At 62.6% G+C, this 23,912-nt stretch overlaps 2 protein-coding genes across 9 annotated transcripts; both read left to right on the forward strand.

Annotated features, from left to right (window-relative positions):
• Window positions 1–1,706: 1,706 nt before the first annotated feature.
• ALDH3B1 (aldehyde dehydrogenase 3 family member B1) lies at window positions 1,707–18,104 on the forward strand. 5 transcript variants are annotated; one of them, XM_082748722.1, is made up of 10 exons: window positions 1,707–1,866; window positions 7,579–7,741; window positions 9,722–9,832; window positions 9,953–10,073; window positions 10,370–10,455; window positions 10,935–11,016; window positions 13,419–13,805; window positions 14,174–14,340; window positions 16,956–17,055; window positions 17,533–18,104. In XM_082748722.1, exons 1-10 carry the CDS (start codon window positions 1,718–1,720, stop codon window positions 17,721–17,723), a joined length of 1,557 nt encoding a protein of 518 aa, XP_082604848.1. In that variant the 5' UTR covers window positions 1,707–1,717; the 3' UTR covers window positions 17,724–18,104. The 5 variants fall into 5 exon arrangements, with proteins under 5 accessions (XP_082604848.1, XP_082604851.1, XP_082604849.1 ...); XM_082748725.1 differs by lacking the exon at window positions 1,707–1,866 and adding an exon at window positions 2,924–3,013; XM_082748723.1 differs by lacking the exon at window positions 1,707–1,866 and adding an exon at window positions 2,924–3,013 and having other exon boundaries at window positions 9,722–10,073.
• Window positions 18,105–19,352: 1,248 nt separating this feature from the next.
• NDUFS8 (NADH:ubiquinone oxidoreductase core subunit S8) lies at window positions 19,353–23,527 on the forward strand. 4 transcript variants are annotated; one of them, XM_082748727.1, is made up of 7 exons: window positions 19,360–19,446; window positions 20,543–20,600; window positions 20,692–20,742; window positions 21,316–21,405; window positions 21,491–21,663; window positions 23,095–23,223; window positions 23,335–23,527. In XM_082748727.1, exons 1-7 carry the CDS (start codon window positions 19,444–19,446, stop codon window positions 23,464–23,466), a joined length of 636 nt encoding a protein of 211 aa, XP_082604853.1. In that variant the 5' UTR covers window positions 19,360–19,443; the 3' UTR covers window positions 23,467–23,527. The 4 variants fall into 4 exon arrangements, with proteins under 4 accessions (XP_082604855.1, XP_082604853.1, XP_082604856.1 ...); XM_082748730.1 differs by having other exon boundaries at window positions 19,395–19,446; window positions 20,692–21,176; XM_082748728.1 differs by lacking the exon at window positions 19,360–19,446 and adding an exon at window positions 19,654–19,907.
• Window positions 23,528–23,912: the final 385 nt, after the last annotated feature.

Genomic DNA, 23,912 nt, shown 5'->3' on the forward strand with positions numbered 1-23,912 from the left:
TTCACCTAATGCCACTTCCCTGGCATGGAATTGACTCTTGGCCATTTTTTAAAACTAAAAGCCTTGGGGATGACAGTCACCACCAGCTGTTGGGAGGTCCCCAAGCGGAGATGTGCCAAGAACCCGGCCAGTGCCCAGCAGAGCAAATGCCCAAGAAACTGAGCCTGCTGCTTTCAGCTGCGGGATGAGGCTCCTGGGAGTGACGGTGACCCCGTGGGCTCCTAAGCAAGGGCTCAGGTCACCCTGGAAACGCTATGGGCCTGGCTGGGTTAGACTCCCCCTCTGTCCCTCTTCCTGTGTGTGCCTGCCCCGTTCACTGCATGTCTCTGAGCCTGTTGTCTCTCCCACAAGCTATAACAGCAACGTCCCAGACTTCCGTGAGGATTTGCTTCGAGTGCCTGGCGCGGGCTTGGAGCACCGTGGGCGCTTCGTCAAGGTGTGCCGAGTGCGCCCCGGCCTCTAACTCTGCACCTGGAATGGGTCCTACTGGTCTCTGAGGGGAGGCTGGGGGGTGGGGGAGGGACAGGAGCCAGGGTGGGCTTGCCTCTAAGGCAAGAGACAAGGAAGGAAGGTGGGGGACAGGGTCCTGGGGACAAGGCCAGAGTGGCTACTCCCTCAGGAGGGCGGGAAAGGGACAGGAAGGCATCCATGCTTACTGAGCACCTACTGTATACCAGATGTTTCCAAACACACAGGCAGCCAGAGTCAGCCCCGTTCCGCAAGGGGGGAGGTGAAGAAGACGAGGGGGGGGCACTGGCCTGCTCAAGGCCACTTAGCACGTGGGCGGAGGAGCACAGTTTGAGTGTCCGTCAGCGGGCAAGGTGGCGTGATGCTCTTGGTCATCGAGTATGTGAGGGAGCGAACCGATGAGCGTGTTAAGGCGTCCGTGGATGCCGTGGCCCAGGCCCAGCCCACCCTTACCCACCTCTCCACCCCCAGGAGGCCGAAGGTGACGATAATGAAGTTCATTCCATCCCAGCCTCCAAGCTAAAACACAGAGGACTCGCCAAAGCACAGGGCTGAGGCAAATGTGGGGGTGCGAGGCCGCTGTGTCCCCTCTCCCGACGTCTGCACAGCCCACATGGGTGACCGGGTCCTCAGCAGAGCCTGTCACCCATCAGAGCTGGCTCGAAGGGCGCCTCCTGGTGGGGTCCCGCACGGCCCTCACAGGGCCCTCCCCCCATGGCGGGGTCCCGCACGGCCCTCCCCCCATGGGTCTTCGGCTCTCCACAGCAGGGACGTGACCTCCAGACTGCACTGAGCCCCCAGAACCTTTGAGGATCAATAGAGGTCTCCAACCCAGAGAGGGGGGAGGGCACCTATTCCTCCCCAAAGAGCTATGCCCCCTCAGACCAGGGGAGCTTCACTGCCAGGCCAGGGGAGCATGCCTGTGCCAGGAGGCCAGGCCTCTTTGGAGAAGTCGAAGACTGTTCCGAAATTCATGGCAAGTTCACAGGGCAGGGGGCTGGGGGTCCCTGCAAGGCGATCCTTGGCCCAGAAGCGTCCCTTCAGGATCCTCCAACACCCGTCTCCCCACCAGTGCCTCCCTAGGTGAGCCCCTGATTGGCTGTGTAGCCTTAGACCAGTGGCTGCCCCTCTCTGGGCCTGGGTCCCGGCTAAGCGCTGTCAGGCTCGGCCCCCGCCCAGCCCCGCCTGGCGCCTGCTCCGCCACTGCCTTCGCCTGGCTCAGCTCCAGACAGCAGGGCACGGCTGTCACATGCTGAACCACGTGACAGGCAGCGGCTGGGGGCTCCATCCCACGGGGAGGAAGGGGGCCTCTGCAGCCCCTTCCCCCTGTCCCAGCAGGCTGAAGCCTCCAGGGGAGCCAGAGCAGGTGTGGGCCAGGAGACCTCTCCTGCCCCTCAGGTAGGCAGGGGCCGCGGGAGGGCGGGGGCGGCGAGAAGCATCTCTCAGGTGCCGGGGTGGCCCAGAGGCCCCAGGCCAGGATACCAGGCAGACACCCGGGGCACCAAGACAGAGGGGTAGTGGTGGGCCCAGGGTCACAAAGGATGCTCTGCCCCGCACCTGTAACCTGATCACCTGCCTGTCTGACACCAGCGGCCGCTCGGGAACCAGCCCCCTTTGTGGCGCAGGTGTGCGTGGGGCGGGGGCCCCGCTAAGACAGAGGAAGGCCCCCTTGGCACAGCTCAGGCCCCAGAGGAGCAAGCTCAGAGGAACCACCGTGGGGACACTTACCATGACAGCTGTCCTAGAGGGCAGAGGGTGGAACGCTACCTTCAGAGGTGGGCGGGGACCTCTCGGGACGGTCGCGGCCCCTCCGCCCCAGAGCGACCAGCTTCCTGTGTGCGTCCCAGCCCCGCCGACCGTGCCCTGTGGGGTCAAGTCCGGTCGCCTCTCTGGGGTTCCTGTTTTCTCCTGGTGAAATGGCAGGGCGCAGGGTGACCTGTTCTGAGAGGGGGTCCTGGGTGAGGTGGCATCGATGCACATAGCTGCGGGGAGAGCTCGGGAACGGAGGGGTCCGCGGGCTGGGCCCTGACACTGGCTTTCTGGGCTCCAGCCCTCTCTGGATCCCTGCTCTTCATTTTGCACCTGGAAAACCAAGGCTCCCAGGGGCGTGGGGGGTGGGAGGGCGGTGGTGTCGGGGCAGGGCTTCCCTGCTACTCCAGGCAATTGGACGCCACCCTGCGTCGTAATTCCCAGGCCCACAGCCCCGGGCTGTCCTCCTCCAAGCTGGGCCTGGGTCTGGTGAGACCTTGGGCTGGATCCCTCAGCGCAGAGCTCCCTGAACACCTGCTGTGTGGCCCCGGAATCGGTCTGGCCCTCTCTGGGCCCTGGCTCCTTCTCTGTGGTCCGGGAGAGGATCCAGAGGCCCCTGAGAGAGAGGTAATGAAATCTCTGCCGGCAGCTTCCAGCCGGCCCAGAGCCAAGGTCAGGCACCAGGCCAGGGCAGCCCCGCCCTAGCGGCCCGCCCAGCCTCGGACATTTCATAACGACCGGGCATTGGGGCAGAGCGGGGACGGCCAGGAGGAAGGGCAGCTTGGCAGGGCCGCAGGTACGCTGTCCCAGGGAGGCGGGGATGCGTCCCCAGCAGCCAGGGCCCAGGACCAGGCTGGTGGGCTTGCTCGGGGACACCAGGCTGGGGGCTGCCTGGGCAGGCCTGGCCACTGGAGGGCCACACACACAGGCTGGCTTTGTCTTCCAGGAGCTCCTCTGCCTGCCTGGGGAGAAAGGGGAAGGGGGAAGGAACTTCCTCTGCTCAGACCTAAGAGCTGGAGAGGGAGGGGCTAAGGAGAGGCTCTGGGGCCTTGAGGCTGGTGGACTGCGCCGTCCTTGTTTTGTCTCTCTTTGTCCTCTCATTGGGGTCGCAGCACATCTTTTCTGGGGCTGAGGGCCGCAGCTCTGGACCCGGCTGCCCCAGGAGGGAATACACCCCCATCCCTGGTGGGAGAAGGGGGCAGGGGATGGGGGCGGGGCAAGCATCCATCCGGCAACACAGAGTTTCTGGGCGCTGCCGCGAGCTCGGTGCTGGGGTCAGAGTACCCACTAACTATGGCCCATCCCGTTCTTGGGAGCGGGCTCTGCCAGGATCCCGGAAAGAGGGATGAGCCAGACTCTGCCCTGCCTGGAGGAGGGGTTGATCATCAGAAGGTCTCAGAGCAACGGGGGAACTCTCCGGGGAACTCTCTGGGGTGGGGTTGGCTCCTCCCACAGGCCAAGGGTTGATCTCCAGTTCCCTCAGCCCCCATTGTAGGGAGGGGACTCTGCCAGAGCTTCTGGAGAGCCCATGAAAAGCCAGGTTCAGGCTCCAAGGGGAGATCAGATTGGAGACCCTGGGGTAGCAGGGCTGTGGGGTCATCGAGGCTGGCACTGTGACCTCCACTCTGGCAGCCTGATCGAGGACCCCCCCAGACCCTCAGAGCCCCAAGTTGTTTATCTCTCTCACCCCTACATGGCTCTCAGGTTGATGTCTTTTCCTCCCTCGTGCCCACACTGGGCCGAGTTCTCTCCTTGGGCTCTTCCCCAAGGTCTCCTCCCTGGAGCCCCCTTGGCACAGCTGTCCTTCACAGTCTGTCTGAGTCGCGCTCGTTCAGAGCCATGGTCACCGAGCACTCGCAGGGCTCGGCCTCGCACACAACACTGCGTGCCTGAATTCTCCCAACAGCGCCCTGGGGCAGCTACGTACCATCCCCATTTCTCAGCAGGGGCAGGAAAGCCGCAGGGGAGCCAAGCAACCGGCTCAGGGGCTCCTAGCTCACAAACAGGCTGCCGGGATTCGAGCCCAGACCTCCGGGCCCCGACGCCATACCGAAGGGGTGTTCTTAGGGAGGCTCTTGGGGTCTCAGTCCGTTGAGCATCTAACCCTTGATCTCAGCTCCTGTTCTGATCTCAGGGCTGTGAGTTCAAGCCCCGTGCTGGGCTCCACACTGGGTATGGAGCCTACTTTAAGAAGGAGGGGGGGTTTCCTTAGGAGGCTTCCAGGACAGCTCAGGACGTGCAAGCAGTGAGAATGACAGAGGCTGGTTGGGGAGCAGGGGGAGCCGCTCCATGGAGAGCACATCACAGGACGGGCCACCTCGTCGGGCGGGGGGTGGGACAGTAGAGTCCCAGTGATGCTTTGGAGCCAGCAGACCGGCGTGCCCAGCTGACTCACCCCCTCCCTGACGCCATGCGATCTGTCTGGGCCTCAGCTTCCCCCAGGGGCGCCGTGCGGACACCCATGTCAGGCTGACCGAGGTCGGCACGTGCGGTCAGTGCCTGCTCATCGTGACAGCTAGAGGAGTCCCTGGGCCAAGGCCTTAAGGGGATGTCGCTCATCCTCCCCCAGCCTCCAAGTCAAGGGAAACAGGCCTGGCCCTTGTCATCCTCTGCTGTCTTGGCCCCTCCTACCCCATCCACCGGCCCCAGGAGCTGCAGGTCAAGAACACATGCGGCACGGCAGGTGGCTAAAGCCGGGGCCCCTTAGTGGGCGGCGGACCATTGGGCCCACCAGCCGCTGGGACCTTGGCAGTCAGCCAGAGGAGGTCCCAAGGGGAAGCAAGGCGGGGACTAGTGGGAATAATGGGGAGTCAGAGGCAGAGCGGGGTACAACCAGCGCGTCTTCTCACCCTCAAGGGCGGTGCCCAAGTCCAGCCACGTGCCCCTGTTCCCTGTCCCTGCATCTGCAGTTCAGGCCAGACCCCTGAGGCGTCCCCTCTCCCCAGGGGTCAGGCTGCCATGTAGGGGGAAGGAGGGGGGGGTGGGCAGCCCTCTGTTCCTCCAGATTCCTTCGCATCCTGGTTTCCAGGGTAGAAAAGCGGGGTGGTCTTGGGTCACCTCCTTGCCCTCTCTGTGCCGAGACGTCCCTCTCCTTGTGAGGGAGAAGACGGTGCCCTCAGCAGGCTGTTGTAGGGGTCAAATGTGTCACGCAGGCACAGGAAATGTCATTCAACATCCTTATGAACTTTCATAATATCACATGTTCCCAAGGGGTGAGGGTCGGGGGGGAGGTGGCCTGGGCTCCTGGGCACACCTGGGCGGTACCCAGCTTCCCATCCCCTAACAGGCATCCCGTGATCCCTCTGTCCAGATTGACCAACGTTGGTGGGTGGGGGACAATATTGGGTGAGTCGGCCTCAGTGTTGCCAGGCAAGGCTGCTGGAATGTTCCGTCCAGCACCCCCACAGAGCTCCCCTCCCTTCCCTCGCCCAGAGGTGTGCTGTTCCAGTTACGTGCCTGACATTTTTGTGGGTTCTGCAGACATCGCTTATGAAAAGGCACAGAGCCCTGGGGGGCAGATGAGGTGGGCGCACTCTGTACTCCACACCCATCCGCAGGGGTCCGGAGGGGCCCACGAGACAAAACAAGGAGTGGCAGCGGGTGGAGAGAAAGAAAGGCTGGCTGGGAATTTAGTGACCCCAGCCGCGGCTGACCTCCAGCCCGTGCACCGCGGCCATGGCTTTAGGGGGCCTGATGTCATTTGTTTGTCAGGACGATGGCAAGTGCTGTTATTATTCCCACTTTACAGACAAGGAAATTGAGGCAGAGAGATGAGTGGCCTGCCCAAGGTCATAAGGCCAGAAGGAGGCCGAGCCGGGGGTGACAAGCCCAGATGGCAGCTCTGGAGGCCGGGAGGGCCTTGGCACTGCCTGGCGTCCCTTCCTCCGAGAGGCGCGTGGGGTCTGGGGGCAAGCCTGGGGCCGAGAAAGGCTCTGAGAATGTCCCCTCTCTGCTACACTGGCACTGCCTCTGGGTCCCATGGGATCTGTCTTGTGCCCCCAGGCAACTGCTTCTTTCTCCAGACCAGAGCAGGAGGCCTGTCGGGTCAGCCTGCCCCTCCCCCATCACGCCCAGGGCTGCAGCCAGACTCTCGGCACAGAGTTCCCTTCCGGCCGGGCCATTCTATTCGGCTGGAGCAGGCTCAGCTCTCGAGACCATGGATCACTCCAGAAATCTGAGGGCCGTGGGGCAGCCACTTAACAACAGCTGGCAGCTTTGGGCATGCTGACACCTGGCCCTGGGCTCAGAGCTGGACAGCGTGGTCTCCTCTTTGAAAAACAGCCTTTCAGCTGGTGGCCACTAGAGTTACCCTCCCTGACAGATAAGGAGGCCAAGACCTAACTCGGGCAGGGAGGCAAAGAGGGGCCAGCGGGAGAGAGGATGGAACCCCCTCCCCATGTGAAGGAGTAATCAGGGCGAGCTGCCTAGAGGAGGCGTTCACCAAGCTGAGACCTGAAGGGAAGGGAGTCAGAGAGGGCAGGAGGAAAAGGGTCCCCAAGGGTCCTTGGCACCAGGCCAAGAAGCAAGTACGTCACCCTGCTCCTCTGATGAGTTTTGAGTAAACAGGCGGCGGCCCGGGGGACTGTGGGGACCCCACCGGACCTCCCGCCCCGGCTGCTGACAGCATGGAGGCATCGGGGGCCCCCCGAGCCCCTGCCGCCTACTGTTCCAGCTCCTCCAACACTGGGGCTGGTGAGAGGGGCAGAGACAGTGGAAGCCACCGCCCAGGTCCCCCAGATCCCCCAGCCCCCCCCCACCCTGTGCTGCCACCAGCCAGCCTGGCTTCCCTAGGCAGTGCCCCCAGGAGAGGGGCAGGAGGCACAGCGTATTCTGTGTCTGGGTTGTCCCCCAGTGGCGGGGATGGTAGCTGTTGGTGGACTGTCCTCTACTTGCCGAACTCTTCCTGGTTACTCCACACAGACCTGGCAGGGATGAAGGCGGCCCCATCTCCATGAGGGGCACCGGAGTGGGAGAGGGGCCATGGCTTGGGGCTCATTTCCGTGTGGCAGGGAGAAATGAGGTTCCCCGGCTGCCTGCCTACCTTTTGGGGCTCTGGGGTAGCTGCTCCCAAGCACCAGCCCCCACCCCCACCCCCCCACCCCGCGTGCTCTCCTGCCCCCAGCCCAAGGTCCAGGGCTCTCCCGCCCACTGGCCAAGGGGAAGGGATTGGGGGTCCATCAGAATGTGTGTGTGTGTGTGTGTGTGTGTGCACACGTGTGTAGAGGGGGCAGCCCCGGCCCTCTGGGGTCACGCGGGAGTCCTTGTGGGAGTGTCCGTGAGCCCATAGAGGTACAGCCAGGGGCACAGGGAGGATGCCCGAGCAGGTGGGGAGCCCCGGCCCACGCTGCCCCCTCCCTGCAGGATGGACCCCTACGCGGACACCCTGCGGCGGCTGCGGGAGGCCTTCAGCACAGGGCGGACGAGGCCCGCCGAGTTCAGGGTGGCGCAGCTCAAGGGCCTCCGCCGCTTCCTGCAGGAAAACCAGCAGCTTCTGCAGGAGGCGTTGGCGCAGGACCTGCACAAGGTGAGCGGGGCCGGGGGTTGGAGGTGGGGCCGGGGGCCGGGGACACGCGGGATGGGGGCCGCAGCTTCCTCCCTGAGCAGGGACTAAGGCCATGCAAACCCCACTCCCTTCCCTGTGCCCGCACGGCCTCTTCGCCTCTTCCTCAGCGTCTGTCCGCGCATTTACCCTCTGCCCCACAACGCCGTACTGAGCACCTACCATGTTCCGGGTCTCCTGTTCTAGGCCAAGGAGGTACAACAGAAAGTGAACCAAAATCCTTGTGCCCAGGGAGCTGGCCTTCCGGAGAGTGGCACAAAACAACAGTAAAGAACTAATTGTATAGTATATTGGATGGTTTCAAGTGCCATGGAGAGACACTCCCGGGGTGAGAGGGGTAAGAGCGCGAACCAGGAGCAGGGCGGTGTTTTACATGTGGGAGTCAGGGGCAGTTTCTCTGAGGAGACCTGCGGGAGGGAGAACTTTGGAGGAAGAACTTTGGAGGAAATGGCAGCAGGCACAGCATGTGCAAAGGCCCTGAGGCAGGCGGCCTCTGTGCTTGAGGAGCAGCAAAGAGGCCAGCATACCTGGAGGGGAGTGAGAGATGAAGAGATGCACAAAAGATAGATCCAGGGAGGCGGGTCACACCATGTCGTGCCTCGTGCACCACAGATGAGTTCAGTTTCACTCAGAAGGTTGGGCGTCATTGGCCTCTCTCCAAACCTGCAGGCCTGAGGGCTCGGCTCCTCCCAATTTCAGTAGCAGCCCAGCAATGCATTTGCTTCCGGACAACCTCCCACTGCCTCAGTCGACAGGGCCCAACCGCTTGGCTGCTCGTGCCCCAGGGGGTCCTTCTCTGGACAAAATGTCCTCTGCACCTGCCACCAAGGCCACGGTGTCCAGACCCACCCCCAGGCTCCCTTGGCCCCTCAACGCCTGGAACTCCTCACGGCCAGGCCTATGCCTCTTTGCTGCCGGGTGAGGTGCCACCCTTGCAGTGGGCCTGCAGGTTCCACCCAAGTCACGATAGAGACCCCGGGGCCAGCGGAGCCGGGGTCCTTCAGTAGCTTCCTTGGGTAGCTCCCGACTTACAGGCATGCTGCCAAGTGTCCGCCCTGTCCCCAGAGCAGTCATGGACTTTGAGACTAGTGCCTCAGGGCATCTAGGGTCAACCCTTGGGGACAGCAAAGTGTGTCCACAAGGACTTACCTTGAGGATGTGGCTTCCTGGTGATGCCTGTTCCCTTTCTCAGTGTCCACAAACCTGCCCTTAACTGTGATGCCCCGGGACTGTAGCCAGTTGAGGCCCAGGCTTCCTTGTCAGCAGTTTCTGGAACCATCTGTTTTCCCATGAACCTATGAAACCAGGGTTCTCTCCTCGACAGTCCTCACCCCTGCAGCCTGGTGCCATCACCTCACCCAGTCTGCTTCTTGCTAACTAGGAACACAGCAAGCCGGCACCCACCTCAGAGCCTGGAATTTTCTGTCTCCACGTATCCGCGGGCTCACCCCCTCCCAGTTCTCACTGCTCAAAGGTCACCTCATCCCAAGGCCGGCACTGATCATCTTGTATAAAGCAGAGTACACACACACTACACATACATGAGCACACACAGGTGCGCACACACGCATTCGCGGACGCCCATGCACTCACGTGTGTGTGCCCGTGCACAGCCCCCAACACACACACACACGCGCACACACACACACACACACACACACAATGCGTGCACACTACACACTCCAGCAGTCTCTGTTCCCTATCCCCTGTTTCACTCCCATGGCTCTGGTCACATCGGTGTTCTCTGTGTCACAGCGGCTGTCCCCCTCCGACGTCCGCTCTGTGGGGCAGGCTCTCTGGGCCCAGTGCTGTCTCTCCCTGCTGCATTCCTGGCACAGGAGGGACTCCCGAGGGCTGGAAGCCCTCATTGAACACGGAGTGCGTGAATGAAGGAGCCGACTGGGGTCCCCCAGCCCGAACCCTGCCGCTGTCTCTCCCCTGCAGTCAACCTTTGAGGCAGAGGTGTCTGAGATCAGAATCAGCGAGAGCGAGATTGACTTGGCCCTCAGGAATCTGAGGTCCTGGATGAAGGATGAGAAAGTGCCCAAGAATCTGGTGAGCTGGCCCCGGGGAGGGAGAGGGCACACGGACAGCCTCGCCCGCTGGAGGGTGGCACAGAGGGCCTGGGAGTCTCAAGGCCCCACCACTCACCACCACCCTGGCCCTGGGGCCCAGGCCACGCAGCTGGACTCGGCCTTCATCCGGAAGGAGCCCTTCGGCCTGGTGCTCATCATCGCCCCCTGGAACTACCCAGTGAACCTGACCCTGGTGCCCCTGGTGGGTGCCCTCGCTGCAGGTAAGAGCAGTTTGGCCCTTCCCGCTGCCCGCTGTCCCCACTGCCCGCTGTCCCCACCCTCAGGCCCCCTGGTGGCCCACAGAGCCTGGGAGCGGGGAGCTGGCCACGAGGGGCTAAGAAAAGCCGGTTCCCGCCTGGCCCAGCATCCCGGGGTGGTGGGGCCTCGGGCCTGTCAGTCACCTCTCAGCCAGATGCTTCTCCTGAGAGCAGAGTGAGGCCGGGCACCAGGGGCAAGGGCTGAGCGGAGGCGGGAGAGGCCGGCCCTCTCCCAGCGCTGCCCCTGCCCCGCCCCGCAGGGAACTGCGTGGTGCTGAAGCCTTCGGAGTTCAGCAGGAGCACAGAGAAGGTCCTGGCTGAGGTCCTGCCCCGATACCTGGACCAGGTGAGCCGGGCATGGAGTGGGCCCAGCAGCTGCACTGGGGTTCCGCAGGACCTGAGTTCCAGCCTCAGTCCTGCCTCCTTTGGGGTGTGCAGCCATGGCTGGGTCGCTGCCCTCTTTGCTGTCATCGAGTGAAACAGAGAGCCAGTGCGTCCAGCTGTGCTCTCGGGACCGTGGCCCCGGAACCTGCCTTCTGTCTTCCGGAGCCTGCCGGAGCCTGTCTTCTCGGCAGCCCTGACCACACCACACCCCCACCCTGCCTGCCGCCTGTGCACCCCTCAACCCCAGCCGGGCCCTAACCTCACACCTTCCGGGCTGGGGCTGCGGGGGACACCGGGCAGCTCCCTGCTCCCGTCTGGCCCGTCTAGGTCCCTGGAATCTGTGGGTCAGGTCCAGCGGGGGGGGGGGGCACACAGGGAGGTAGCCCCTGCGTTCCCCAGGCTGGGGTCCCAGAGGGAGCCATCGGCCACCCTGCCTTGCAGAGCTGCTTTGCCGTGGTGCTGGGAGGGCCCCAGGAGACCGGGCAGCTGCTGGAGCACAAGTTCGACTACATCTTCTTCACGGGTGAGGCCAGGGTGCCCGCGGCATGCAGGGCTTGGGGGGCTCCGCATGGGGATGGTCGAGCGCAGCCACCCCCTCAGGGTGCTTGTCCCCAACCCTGGGAGAGGCCAAGGGACCCATGCGCACAGACAGCCAGGAAGGAAGCAGGCTGGCTCCAGGACAAGCTGGCTCTGTGCCCCTTGAGCAGGCTGGGGAGCAGCCCTGGCCCCTGGGACCCTCCAGGCCCCTTCCCTGGTCACGGTCTCGTGGATGACAGCCTCTGCCCGTGCCGTGCTCCCACTGTGACAGGCTCCCCCCTGGAGACCTTATAGACCACCCACTGGTCTCAGGACCTTATACATGATCCTACTGACCCAGGGCCCTGTGGCGGGCTGGACAGATGAGGCTTTGGAGGACAAGGTAATGACGAGCCATGGCACCCAGCTGGGGTCACTTCGGGGACCCGGATTGGGGAGGCTGGATTTTCCTCCCAGGCCCTCAGTGAGAATCGCTTTCTGCGGTCCTCTGCCATCTCCCTGGCACGTGCCCATGAGGCCCAGACAGCACCTGGCTTCAGGTGACAGGATCGGGGTGTGTGTGGGGGGGGGTCCCATAAGGGTCACAGAGCCAGAGAGGCAGGGAGCCGTGTTCCCTGGCCGAGGTTCTGGAGGAGAGAGAAAGCAGACGGGGCGGAGAGCCGCTTTGGGGGCCTCCTGCTCACTGGCCTCGTGCCTGTACACCTTGTCCATGCCAGAGCAGGGGGAGTGTGGTCTCTGCCTTTCTCCCCACAAACCCTGCCACAAGCCCAGGACAGGGCCCATGGGCCCCCAGCTTGGCGGCCAGGGAGCCTGCTACAGAAGCGGGGGGCAGAGTCCTCAGCTGGTCCTGTAGATTCCTGGTAGCTGGAGAGTGGGGGGGACACGGGGAGGGGTGGTCCACCTTCCACCATCACACCTGGCACCTCGGCGGGCTTTGGGCCTTTGACTCGGGCCAGGAACCCGGGCAGCCTGCGTAGAGGCTGGGAGACTGACCAGGACCTAGTCTGCCATGAGCCCCTGACTCCTGCAGGACTGTCCTTGTCTGACGACAGTCACAGATCTGTCTTGAGGGTATGTGAACTTGTGGAAGGCTTTGTCACAGCCCGTGGCCAGACGAAGCATCCATTCACTTGCTCGCTGTTTTCTGAGGGAACATGCCCTGTCCAGACGCCGTCCTAGCCTTGCGATAAAGGGAGGGCTGAGGAGACAGAGCCTCCCTGCCGGGGGAGCTCATGCTATAACAAGGGGACAGGGGACAGAGAATTGAACAGCGGGCCCTTGGAAGGGACTCTGGCAGGGAAGCGTGACAGGATTCAACAGACAAGGGGAGCCTCATAGACAAGGAGATGTTTCTGAAAGACAGGAGGACCTGAGGGAGGTGAGGACAGGTGAGGGGATGTGGGGGGGCCTGGAGCAGGGTGGGCCGGGGGGAAAGGGCAGGGAAGCTGGGCCAGGCTAGAGCAGGGACATCAGGCTCCCAGGTGGTGGCCGGAGAGGGCCATCCCAGCAAAAATGGCAGCACAGGACCCTGGGCCAGGCATGGGCAGGGACATCTTGGAGACAGGGAACTTTCGGTGAAGGGGAGGTGGGATGGAGGGGACTGTGGGACCCTGGAGGTGGGCAGGTGGCCACTTCAGCCAAAGGCCGGGAGCAGAGGGAAGGGGGGGTGGTTAGGGTGGTGTAGCCGCCAGGTTACGTCAGAGAGAAAGACCCAAACGGCAGCCCTTGGAGCTGGACTCTGGCTTTGGACCAGAGCAGTCTCTGCCAGTTCTGGAGACGGGAGAGGTAGGGGGGATGGAGCGGGGCAGGCCGGCAAGAGTCACTGGCAGGGGGGCACCTGGCTGGCTCAGTCGTTAAGCATCTGCCTTCCACTGAGATCATGATCCCAGAGTCCTGGGATCAAGCCCCACATCAGGCTCCCTGCTCAGTGGGGCCTGCTTCTCCCTCTCCCTCTGCCCCCCCCCCCACCTGTGTTCCCTTTTTTGCTGTGTCTCTCTCTGTCAAGTAAATAAATAAATCTTAAAAAAAAAAAAAAAAAAAAACCACTGGCAGAGGGAGCCCGGGATCAGAAGCAGGGCAAGGGGCTCCTGAATTTCTAACAAGGCAGGTCAGGAGAGGGAGCCAGGGACCTTGGCCTGTGCTCTGTGCAGACCCCTGCGTGGATCCCACGTGGCTGGGCTGGGCTGGCCGAGGCTGTAAGCAAGGTGCTGGCGCAGACACTGGCAGGAGAGGGCCAGGGGAGGGCTGGCATCCTCCAACTCCACCACCTCTCCAGGGAGGTCAGGCCAGGGCGGGAACTCCCCCGCCAGGGGTCCCAGCCCACAAGCGGAGGCCATCTCACCTGGCTGAGGTGACTGAGGGTCACCCTGGTTTCTTTCCACTGCCCAGGGAGCCCCCGTGTGGGCAGGATCGTCATGGCTGCCGCCGCCAAGCACCTGACGCCCGTCACGCTGGAGCTGGGGGGCAAGAACCCCTGCTACGTGGACGACGACTGCGACCCCCAGACCGTGGCCAACCGCGTGGCCTTTTTCCGCTACTTCAACAGCGGCCAGACCTGCGTGGCCCCCGACTACGTCCTGTGCAGCCCGGACACGCAGGAGCGGCTGCTGCCCGCCCTGCAGAGCGCCATCACCCGCTTCTACGGCGACGACCCCCAGAGCTGCCCGAGCCTGGGCCGCATCATCAGCGACAAGCACTTCCAGCGGCTCCGGGGCCTGCTGGGCTGCGGCCGCGTGGCCATCGGCGGCCAGAGCGACGAGAGCGAGCGCTACATCGGTGAGCGCGTCCTGTCGCCGCGCGGTCGCCGGGCGGAGGCCCTCCCAGGACAGGACGCGGGTCGCGCGTGGGCCTCGAGCCTGGGCCGCGAGCCCGGGCCCCGCCCTCGACACCCAGTAGCCCCGCCCCGCCCCCTCGTCGCCCCGCCCCGCCTCGAGGCTCCCAGGGCGCCGCGATCTAGCCCAGCCTGGACTCCTGCCTCCCCCACCTCTGCTCCACCTCGGCCCCCGCCCGGGCTGGACAACCCCTCGCCGTCCTTCCTGGGGGCCGCGGGGGCGCGCTCTTCCCCGCAAGGCCCCTGAGGCCCGCCCGTGGCCCACCCCCACCCCCGTCCCGCCCCAGCGCTGAGGGGTCCCTCGTGCCCGCAGCCCCCACGGTGCTGGTGGACGTGCAGGAGACGGAGCCGGTGATGCAGGAGGAGATCTTCGGCCCCATCCTGCCCATCATGAACGTGAGGAGCCTGGACGAGGCCATCGACTTCATCAACCGTCGGGAGAAGCCCCTGGCCCTGTATGCCTTCTCCAACAGCAACCAGGTGGGGGACCCAGGGGGCCCTGGGTGGGGGGCCCAGGCAGGGGGGGCTGGACAGAGATGGGGTCAGGGGCCACAGTGGACGGCGGACTGGTGACAGCAGAAGGGGAGATGGCTCCAGGATTGGAGTGGACCAAGGGGCCTGGAGAGAGGGTTGGGTGTCCTGCTTCTCTGGAGCAGTCACAGAAATTCTAGGATGGGGCACTCTTGGTTCTGTCACTGTCCTTTCTACCACTGTCCTTTCTGCCCCCCAACCTAAGCAACAGTCTCCAGGGTCCATGTCCGCGGCTCCATCAGCACCCCGCTCTGTCTTCCTCATCATCTCTGCTGGCTGTCAAATGTCCCCTTCCAGTACTGGGCACACACGGAATGGCATGGAATGACTAGGGGAGAATGAAGGACCAGAACACACAGGAGGGACGGTGAACCCCAGCCCCCTGCCCTGCTCAGCCCCTGGGGGCATCCTGGGAGCCTCAAGGGCAAAGGGCAGGCGTCTCCAGCTCAGGGCACACCTTCCTCTCTCACACAGCTCTTAATGAGATCCCTCGGAGATTGGACAGTGTGGGTTTTTTCTTTTTTTAAGATTTTATTTATTTATTTGAAGAGAGAGAGCATGAACAAGGGGGAGGGGCAGAGGGAGAGGAGCCCCGATGCAGGAGCCCTGATGCAGGGCTCAATCCCAGAACCCTGGGATCATGATCTGAACCAAAGGCAGACGCTTAACCGACTGAGCCACGCAGGTGCCCACGCAGTATGTTTTCAGTAAACTCTTTATTTTGGAATAATTTTTTACTTTACAGAAGACAGAGATAGTCCAGGGAGTCCCAATATAACCCGCTACCAGTTTCCCCCATTTAAGGGCCCTTGTGTTCAACAAAACGAAGAGATGGTGCTTGGTCGGTTACTGTTAACAACACTCCAAATTCGATTTGAGCTTCACATTTTTCTTTCAGCCCAAAGAGCCCAGCGAGAGCCCTACATTGCCTTAATTGGGGATGCTCTTGTCTGTCACCGCCGCTCAGCTTGAGAGGCGCTGACCAGGTCCCATGCAACATGTCCCCAACCTCGGTGGTCTGGTGTTTGTCTCATAAAAGATTACCACGGAGGCGAGGGCTGGCCTCCGAGCTCCTATCAGGGATAGGGATCCACACATCACTGGTGAGGCCAAGGTCTCGGCTGCCAGGGGTCTCCACCAAGAGACAGACCTCTTCTTTGAGAGCAAGTCTCGAAGTCGAGCCCCCCTTCCATGGGATTGAGCGCCACCTGCTGAAGGCGGACCCCTACTTCCATCCCCTGGAATCTGTAAGAACGATTTGGCTCTTGAATCACTTATATCAGCAGGGACTGGCGTGCACCTGTTTCATTCTCCAGGTCACAATGCAACACTGCCTTGTGTCCTTGCTCAGGCTGTCCCTCTTCGGGCACTGGGAGCTGCTGTGTCCTTCAGTGTGTGTCCCCCCCCCCCATCCTTTTGTTTTCCAACCACTTCCTTCCTTTCAGGGTTCACGAGCTGCTTCGGCTCATCCCGTGTTTCCCTTGCCCAGCCCGAGTCAGTCATTCCTCCAAGGAGCCTTGCTCTATCTGGATAATAGTAACTTCAGAAAATTGACAATCCGGGTTTTTTGGAAAGGGGTCAATTTTCTCAATGCCCAGCACTGACTGGCCCCGGGGACCCATGGCCGCCCCCAAGAAACACGGTGACAACCTGCTCCCTCTTGTGTCACTATCATTACACACCTCCACGTGATTTCTGAGCCCTGTGATGGGGCGGTTCCCTCTCACCACGCAGACCAGCCGTTAGCTCAGGATCACATGTCATAACTAAATATAGCCAAGTTTTCTGGCAATGACTATAGTGTTTACTGATCATTTCCCCTCATTCTTCCAATAAACCTATAGGTTAAAGAGAAAAGGGCTTCTTGGGGCACCTGAGTGGCTCAGTCCTTAAGCGTATGCCTTCAGCTCAGGTCATGATCCCGGGGTCCTGGGATCGAGCCCCGCATTGTGCGCCTGCTCCTCCCTCTCCCACTCCCCCTGCTTGTGTTCTCTTTCTCAGTGCCTCTGTCAAATAAATAAATAAAATCTAAAAAAAAAAAAAGAGAGAGAGAGAGAGAGAGAGAGAGAAAGGGGCTTCTTTAAGTAAAGCAAGGGCCACGTTTATGTTCCTAAAATGCACACCTGGCTTCATCACCCCATCTCAAGGTCCTCCCTGTGCTGCACACTGCACAGCCCCTGGGTCTCTGCACCTGCCCTTCACTCTGCCTGGGGGGACCCCTTCCCCTGAGAGGTAGCAGTGGCATCACGTCCCTCCCTTGGGACGCTTCCCTGACTACCTGGCATTTCACCTTGAACTCTCCAGGTCCCCAGGGGACCGCTGAGCTTCCTGCCTCCCTCTTGGCCCTGCGTCTGTGTCACCAGCCCCCTTGCAAGGGCCACGCTCCAGCAGCTGCACCGGAAACATGTCCAGACTTGGGGGCTCGGGGGCAGGCTTCGACACAACCACACCCCCCCACCTGTGACACTCCCAGGGTGGCCAGACTCTTCCACCCTGCGGGGTCCTGCGGGCTGACCTCTGGCTGCCCCGCCACAGGGCCTCATGGCTGTTCCCCTCCCCACCAGGTGGTCAAGCGAGTACTAGCCCAGACCAGCAGCGGGGGCTTCTGCGGGAACGATGGTTTCATGCACATGACCCTCGCCAGCTTGCCTTTCGGAGGAGTGGGTAAGTGCTGGCAGAGCCCCGCCTTCTCTCGCTGTTACTGGCCTGAGGGCACCCCTGCCTCCATCCTGCAAAAACCTTCCAGACCTGCCCCTGCATGTACATATGGATGGGGACCCATAAGGACACCATTTGGGGTTCTGGTACGGGGGCCAGCAGTGGTGCCTGGTCCTGGAGGCCCACACAGACCCGGCATCCACACTCAGTCCACCCCCACCCCCGGACAATTTGCCAGGCCCTCTGGACAGTGGCTTGGGTGCCTAGTGTGGGCAGGTGCCCATCTCTGGCTCTCCCATGCCACTGAAGAAGTGGTGGGATCAGAGAGGATCATGGCTACCCCATATCACACAGACGGCCCATTTCACAGACGGGGAAACCAAGGTCCTATTGTGTGTGACCGACCGGCAGAGCCTAGGTGTGTCTGACAGCCTCCCGCTGGCCGCTGCGGGGCTGATTGGCGTGTCCCATGTCGCCCTGCAGGTGCCAGTGGGATGGGCAGCTACCATGGCAAGTTCTCCTTCGACACCTTCTCCCACCACCGCGCCTGCCTGCTGCGCCACCCTGGGCTGGAGAAGATCTACTCCATCCGCTACCCGCCCTACTCGCCTCGCAACTTGAGGATGCTGCTGGTGGCCATGGAGGGTCGCAGCTGCAGCTGTACCCTGCTCTGAGCCCAGCTCACACCTGTGAGTCTGCTGCCCCTGCCGCCTGTGGCTAGGGCAGATGTGGCCTGGTGCACACACCCGGGGGGGAAAAGACCACAGCCCAGACCAGGGCATGCCCTGCTCCCTCCTGGGGCTTCTCTCTGGGAGCCCTCAGCCTGCTGCCTTCCAGCTTCCCTCAGCTGACCCCAACTAGGACGGACCGTGGCGAGGGAGCCTGGAAGACTATGCGGTAACCTGCCCCCGGTACCCACACTAGCCACCTGAGTCCTGGGGGAGGCCAGCAGGTGTGGACACTTCTGAGCCACCCCCCTTCACAACCAGCACCTCCGGACATCACTGTGGGGATTACATTTTGGAGTTTAATAATAAATGAGTCATTCATCCCAAGCTCCTGTCTCCTCCTTTGGGCGGTGTCAGTCTTTCTCCCCTCAGGCCTTCTTGGGAGTTCTGAGCACCTTCCTGTCCCCCCAGTGGCTGGCCCTGGGTGCCTTCCCCTTACCACATCCCACACCAGAGTCACCCTCTCCTGCTCATCCTCCTGGGCCCTGATGCCATGGAATCATCCCTTACCCACTCAGCCACCAAACCAAAGCCCTGGGGCCCCCGGCTCAACATCCCCTTCTCACCTCCCAAGTCCCACCTCTGAGCAAGTCCTGATGGTGCTATAAAGCTGCAGAACTTGCAATCCACAGACCTGGCCGCCATGACCAGGGCCATCTGTCACCTCTCCTTTCCCCACAGGCCTGAGCTCAGGGCACTCCCTGATCTTCCCAAAGCTCACCCCGGCCATGCCACCCCGCCGCCCAGCCTGAGCCCCTCAGTGGCTCCCTGTGGCCCGGAAGTCAGGACCCACATGAATCCTTGGGGGCTCCTCCACAGCGCTGGGTCCCTGTCGTCCTTCTCCAGAGGACCTCTGCACGCACGCCCCGCATGCCTGCCCTGCCCTTGGCCGGCCCTACTCCTCGGAGTCAGCTGGGACATCGTACCATCCGAGAAGCCTTGCGAGAACGCCTCCCCCTCCCCAGCCCACCACCAACACACAGGAGTCCCCAAGGGCCTTCTCCGTGCCTGCCACCCACGGGGTCCCTCTGCCCCACGATCGATCCCCTGGGAGGAGACAGTTGGGTGGCCGCTGAGGGACAGGGATCCCGAGTCACACACACCCAGGTAGGACGCAGGCGGCCGCACTGTGCAGCTCTAACGCTTGGGCCAAGTTCCTAAACAAGTCCGTGCCTCAGTTTCCCCATCAATAAAGCGAGAATAATCCTCCACACGCGGCGCCTGGGTCAAGGTTTAGCACCGACCAGGCACGGCTCCCGCGGAATCTTTGCACCGACCACAATTCTCTGCACCGACCACAAATACCCCGCAGCAACCCAGCAAGTCTCCTCCAACCCTCCGCGCCAGGTCTGACCCGGAGCCGCTTCCTAAGCCACGCCCCGGACGTCCCGCCTCCAGTGGCTCAGGAGTCCTCGCTTATTGGCCTCCCCAATCCAACATGGCAGCGCCCTGCGCAACTTCAAGAGTTGGCTATCCCCTAGCCAGTCAAAGGAAAGATGCTTCTGGATCCCGCCTCTTTCAGCGGAGGCACTGGCCAATCAGATCACACCGTAAAAGAGGAGCGCGGAAAAGGTGAAACCAGCCGGCCCAATGGTAACGTCTCAGCGTGTAGGCTCCGCCTCTCGGCGGACAGGCCGCTCGGCAAGGGAAGGAGCGACAGCGCTTCATGGTAGGTGTTCGGGCTCAACTGTTAAAAGCCGGCCCTGGGCGGTGCGGCGCCGGGGGCGAGTGTGGTGCTCTCGTAAGCCCCGCCGGCTGTGCGGACGGGCTTCATCCCGGCCTGCTCAGGGCCGGCGGTGCAGGTGTCCTTCAGCGCGCAGCGGGCGGACCCGGGGGCCGGCACCGCCAAGGCGCATGCCCCGCCCGCGTCCGTGGGGTCGCAGGTCATGGGGAAGGTCGGAGAAGGTGTCAGGCTCCTGGCACTGGAGTCGGGGGTCGGAGATGGGCACGCGGGAAGGCACAGGCCACGGGAGGGCCACTTTTGAGCTTCGGCTAGGTGCCAGGCCCGGGACATATACAACCCCCTTTCGTTCTCCTGACCCCATTTCGCGGAGGAGAAAACGTGCAGGATGACCTCACCCGCCCAAGGTCACTTGGCAGGCAGGAGACCGTTCCAGAAGGACCTTGATGGTGGGGCAAGGAATTTGATCCCAAGGGTTATTTAAGCCTTTAAAGGGTTTCCAGAATGGGGGAGGGGGGACCTGTGGGTGTAAGGGGCGGAGCCTGGGTTCACGTACTGGTCCCACACCCTCCCCCATCCAGTGTGACTTTGGGCAAGTCACTTAACATGGCCAGGCTTCAGCTTTGCATCTGTGCCTCTCGTGGGGTCCTTGTGAGGACCGAATGATGGTGTGCGTGACACCACCACCACTACCACCACCACCACCCCCGCCCCGGGACAGTGAGCTTTCAGTCCTGGTGGCTGCTATCGGTGTTGTCAGATCCCACGAGGATGAACAGGGAAGGGGACCGATAGGAGGCAGGAGCACTGGTCAGGGGAGAGAGGAGGAGGGATGGATTTTAAAGATTTCTTAGAAGGTGACATCAATAGGACCTGGGTTCACAGATGCCCCCTCACTCTTAGCCCAGCCTAGCAGGGTCGGGTTTGGAGGGCTGGGAGGTGCCACACCTGTGCCTCTGTTAGGAATGGGGGTAAATCGGAGACCAAGTGACACAGCGGCACTGAGGTCCGGGTGCCTGCGGTACCACAGTACGTGGGGACAGGTCTGGGACCCACACGTGCCTCTCCCTTTGCATCCCTGCAGATGCGCTGCCTGCGTGCACCCACGCTGCTTCGGGCTCTGGCCCAGGCTGCACGAGCAGGTAGGACCAAGGGAGCCTTTCCTGGGGCGTTGGGGAGCCCCGTCTCCTGACGTGAGGCTGCAGCTGCCTAACGTAATCCCTCTCCTCGCAGGGCAGCCCGCTGGCCGGAGCCTCCACGGCAGCACTGGGGCAGCGACCTACAGTGAGTCTGGGGGCACCTTGAGCCGTGGGCTTTCCCGATCCTTAAACCTGCCAGAGACAGGGGTGGAGGCCTAGGTTCTAGTCCCGGCTCTGCCTGAGGCTCCCCGCCTCTGAGCCTCTTTCTACTTTGTAACAGTGATCTAGACTGAATCTGATTCGCGAGGGCAGGCTCTGTCTGTGAGGGGGTGGGGAGGCTTCTCTGTGGCCGCACGCTGAGCTCAGGGCTCCCCTGCCTGGGACAGGGAGGGAGGAGCTGCCAGGTGGGAGGCTCCGGGCCGCCCATCCCCTTCCGCCAGGACCTCACCGCCCAAGCCCCTTCCCATCCCCCACCCCCAAACCTCTGGGCTTGGACCGCTGCCTGTACACAGGGAGACGTGGACAAGGACTGCCCAGAGACAGAGACAGGCCTCGCAAGGCCCTTGCTGAGGCCAGAAGGTTTGATGAATGAACCAGTCCTTGGCGGGGGGGCAGCTGGAAGGAAGACGAGGCCTTATCTTCCTGAGTTGGATTCCTAGAGGAGGGACATGGGCCCGAGAGGCCCGGCCACAGCCCTCTCTGCCCACCTCCCCTGCAGAGTTCGTGAACATGCAGGAACCCTCGATGGACATGAAGGCGGTGACCGACAGGGCGGCTCAGACCCTGCTGTGGACTGAGCTCATCCGAGGTGGGCCCTGGGGGGAGGGGATGGGGGTGGGCACAGAGTGTTAGGGAGGCGGGGCTCCCACCCACCATGCCCCTGCTGCCCGCAGGCCTGGGCATGACCCTGAGCTACCTGTTCCGGGAGCCTGCCACCATCAACTACCCGTTCGAGAAGGGCCCACTGAGCCCTCGCTTTCGGGGAGAGCACGCGCTGCGCCGCTATCCGTCGGGAGAGGAGCGCTGCATTGCCTGTAAGCTTTGTGAGGCTGTCTGCCCCGCTCAGGTGAGCCCCTGACCCCTGCTGCCGGCCCCCCCAGCGCCTGCCACTCAGAGGGAAGCAGGGCAGTCTTGGACGCCCACCCCCCCACTGGGAATGTGTCCCCGGGAAAGCCCTTTGCCCTCTCGGAGCCTTGTTGCCAGGCCAGTGCAGAGTCCCTGAGTCCTCAGAGGAAGGCTCGCAGCCCTGAGCCGGCCACATGACACCGGTGGGGCCTGCGGTCGGGGACCTGGTCAGTGAGCCACAGGGTGGTACCTGAAAGTCCGCTTTTGCCCTGAAGACGACAGTGGTTTTAGCGTTCTGCGACTGTGCCTGTCACCGGCCCCGAGGACACACATGCCGCCCCTGAGGCCTTCACTGCCCTCGTCTCCTGCTCCCTTGAACGTCCAGCATTAGTTCTGTTGCAGGGCCCTGCACAGCGCTCCCAACCCTGAGTCAGGGCCCCTTAGTGGAGAAACAGATCCGGTTGGGGCGCAGTTGGTTTAAGCGGCCGATTCTTGGTTTCAGCTCAGGTCATGCTCTCAGGGTCGTGAGACCAAGTCCCACATCGGGCTCTGCTGTCCGTGGGGCGTCTGCTTGACTTTTCTCTGCCTCTCCCCCTTACTTCCTGCATGCCCGCCGTCTCTCCCTCTCAAATAAATAAACCTTTAAAAAAAAGAGACAGACAGACAGACGTGTGCAGTTGAGGCTCTTGGGCGGACCCATGGGTGTGCCCGGCAGTCAGGCATCCCCGGCACAGGGACCGCCCCCTCCCAGCAGCCTCCCAGGCCGTGACCCTGGTTTCTCCGATCCCAGACACCTGTAGCCGTGACAGCCTTCCAGGTCGTGAGCCCCGCGGACAGATCAGCCGCTGTTCCTGCTCATGACTGACTTTTACAGCAACCCTAGGATATAGAGATTATTATCTCCGTTTTTATAAATAAGGAAACTGAGGCCAAAGAAACAAGGCCACCAGCGTACGGTCCCACTGAATGATGAACATTACCTCCTGGGGACATATAAAGACCTTCGGCAAGCCCCCTTTGAACATCTTTCTGGCCATGGGAGGCTCCAGAGTGTCTCACTGCTGGCACCAGGCCGTACCCAGAAACTGAGGGTTAGGGACCTAGCTTTGAGTCTGGGCTTTGTGCGGCTTGGGGAAGCCCCTCAACATCTCTGAGCCTCCGTTTTCTTATCCACCCCCACCCCCCCACTGCCTGCCAGGGCCACCGGTGCGGCAGTGAACCCAGCAGCCTTCGGGCCTCCCCTTGGGAGACCTAGTGTCTCAGGCAGGAGATGCCCGGAAGTGGACAGAAATGTCAGCTAGGGCAGAATGACAGGGATCTTTGGGGAAAGGTGTCAGGAGGGGTGCCTCAGGCCAAGAGAGGGTGGCCCCGGGGTGAGCCCCCAGGAGGGAGCAGACAGGAGCAGTTGGGGCACCCGGTACCCCTCCCGCAGGCCATCACCATCGAGGCTGAGCCGCGGGCCGATGGCAGCCGCCGGACCACGCGCTATGACATCGACATGACCAAGTGTATCTATTGCGGCTTCTGCCAGGAGGCCTGCCCCGTGGACGCCATCGTGGAGGTGAGCTGGCCTGTGGGGGTGGGGCAAGGTGGGGGCGGGGCCGGCGGCAGACGTTCTCCGGGGCAGGGGTGCGGGGGGGTTTGATGCCGCTGCACCTGCCCCCGCCCGCAGGGCCCCAACTTCGAGTTCTCCACTGAGACGCACGAGGAGCTCCTGTACAACAAGGAGAAGCTGCTGAGCAACGGGGACAAGTGGGAGGCCGAGATCGCCGCCAACATCCAGGCCGACTACCTCTACCGCTGATGCCCCCGCCGCCCAGCTGGCCTGCAGCCCCGCCACCCAATAAAAGAGTTCTGCCCTCCTGTCCCGCCTCCGTCGTGAATCCAGCTGTCCGGGCCACAAAGGTTCAGCCTGCGGGTCCCTCCCCTGGGCGGGTCCTTCAGGGAAGCTGGCAGAGGTGACGGCCTTCCGTGGGATTCCGGGGGCCGTGGCTGGGCCCCGGCACAATGCATCCTCCTGCATACCCATCTTCCTGGGCATAGTCCCCCGGGCTTAGTCTCGGGTCGCTGTCCTGTAATCCTGGGTGTCCGGAGGGTCGGGCCATGCATGGCTACGGCCTTGAGGATGTCGAGTCTCCCGAGGCTTCAGGCAGAAGCCCTGTGAGTGGCAGAACCTCAGAAAGGCCAGGATGTCCTTGTTGGGGGCAGGGAGAGGCGTGCCTGGGGCAGCAGTCACAAGGAGGTGACACA

This window comes from Mustela nivalis (assembly GCF_964662115.1).
Source record: "Mustela nivalis genome assembly, chromosome: 9".
In the NCBI taxonomy this organism is placed as follows: domain Eukaryota; kingdom Metazoa; phylum Chordata; class Mammalia; order Carnivora; family Mustelidae; genus Mustela; species Mustela nivalis.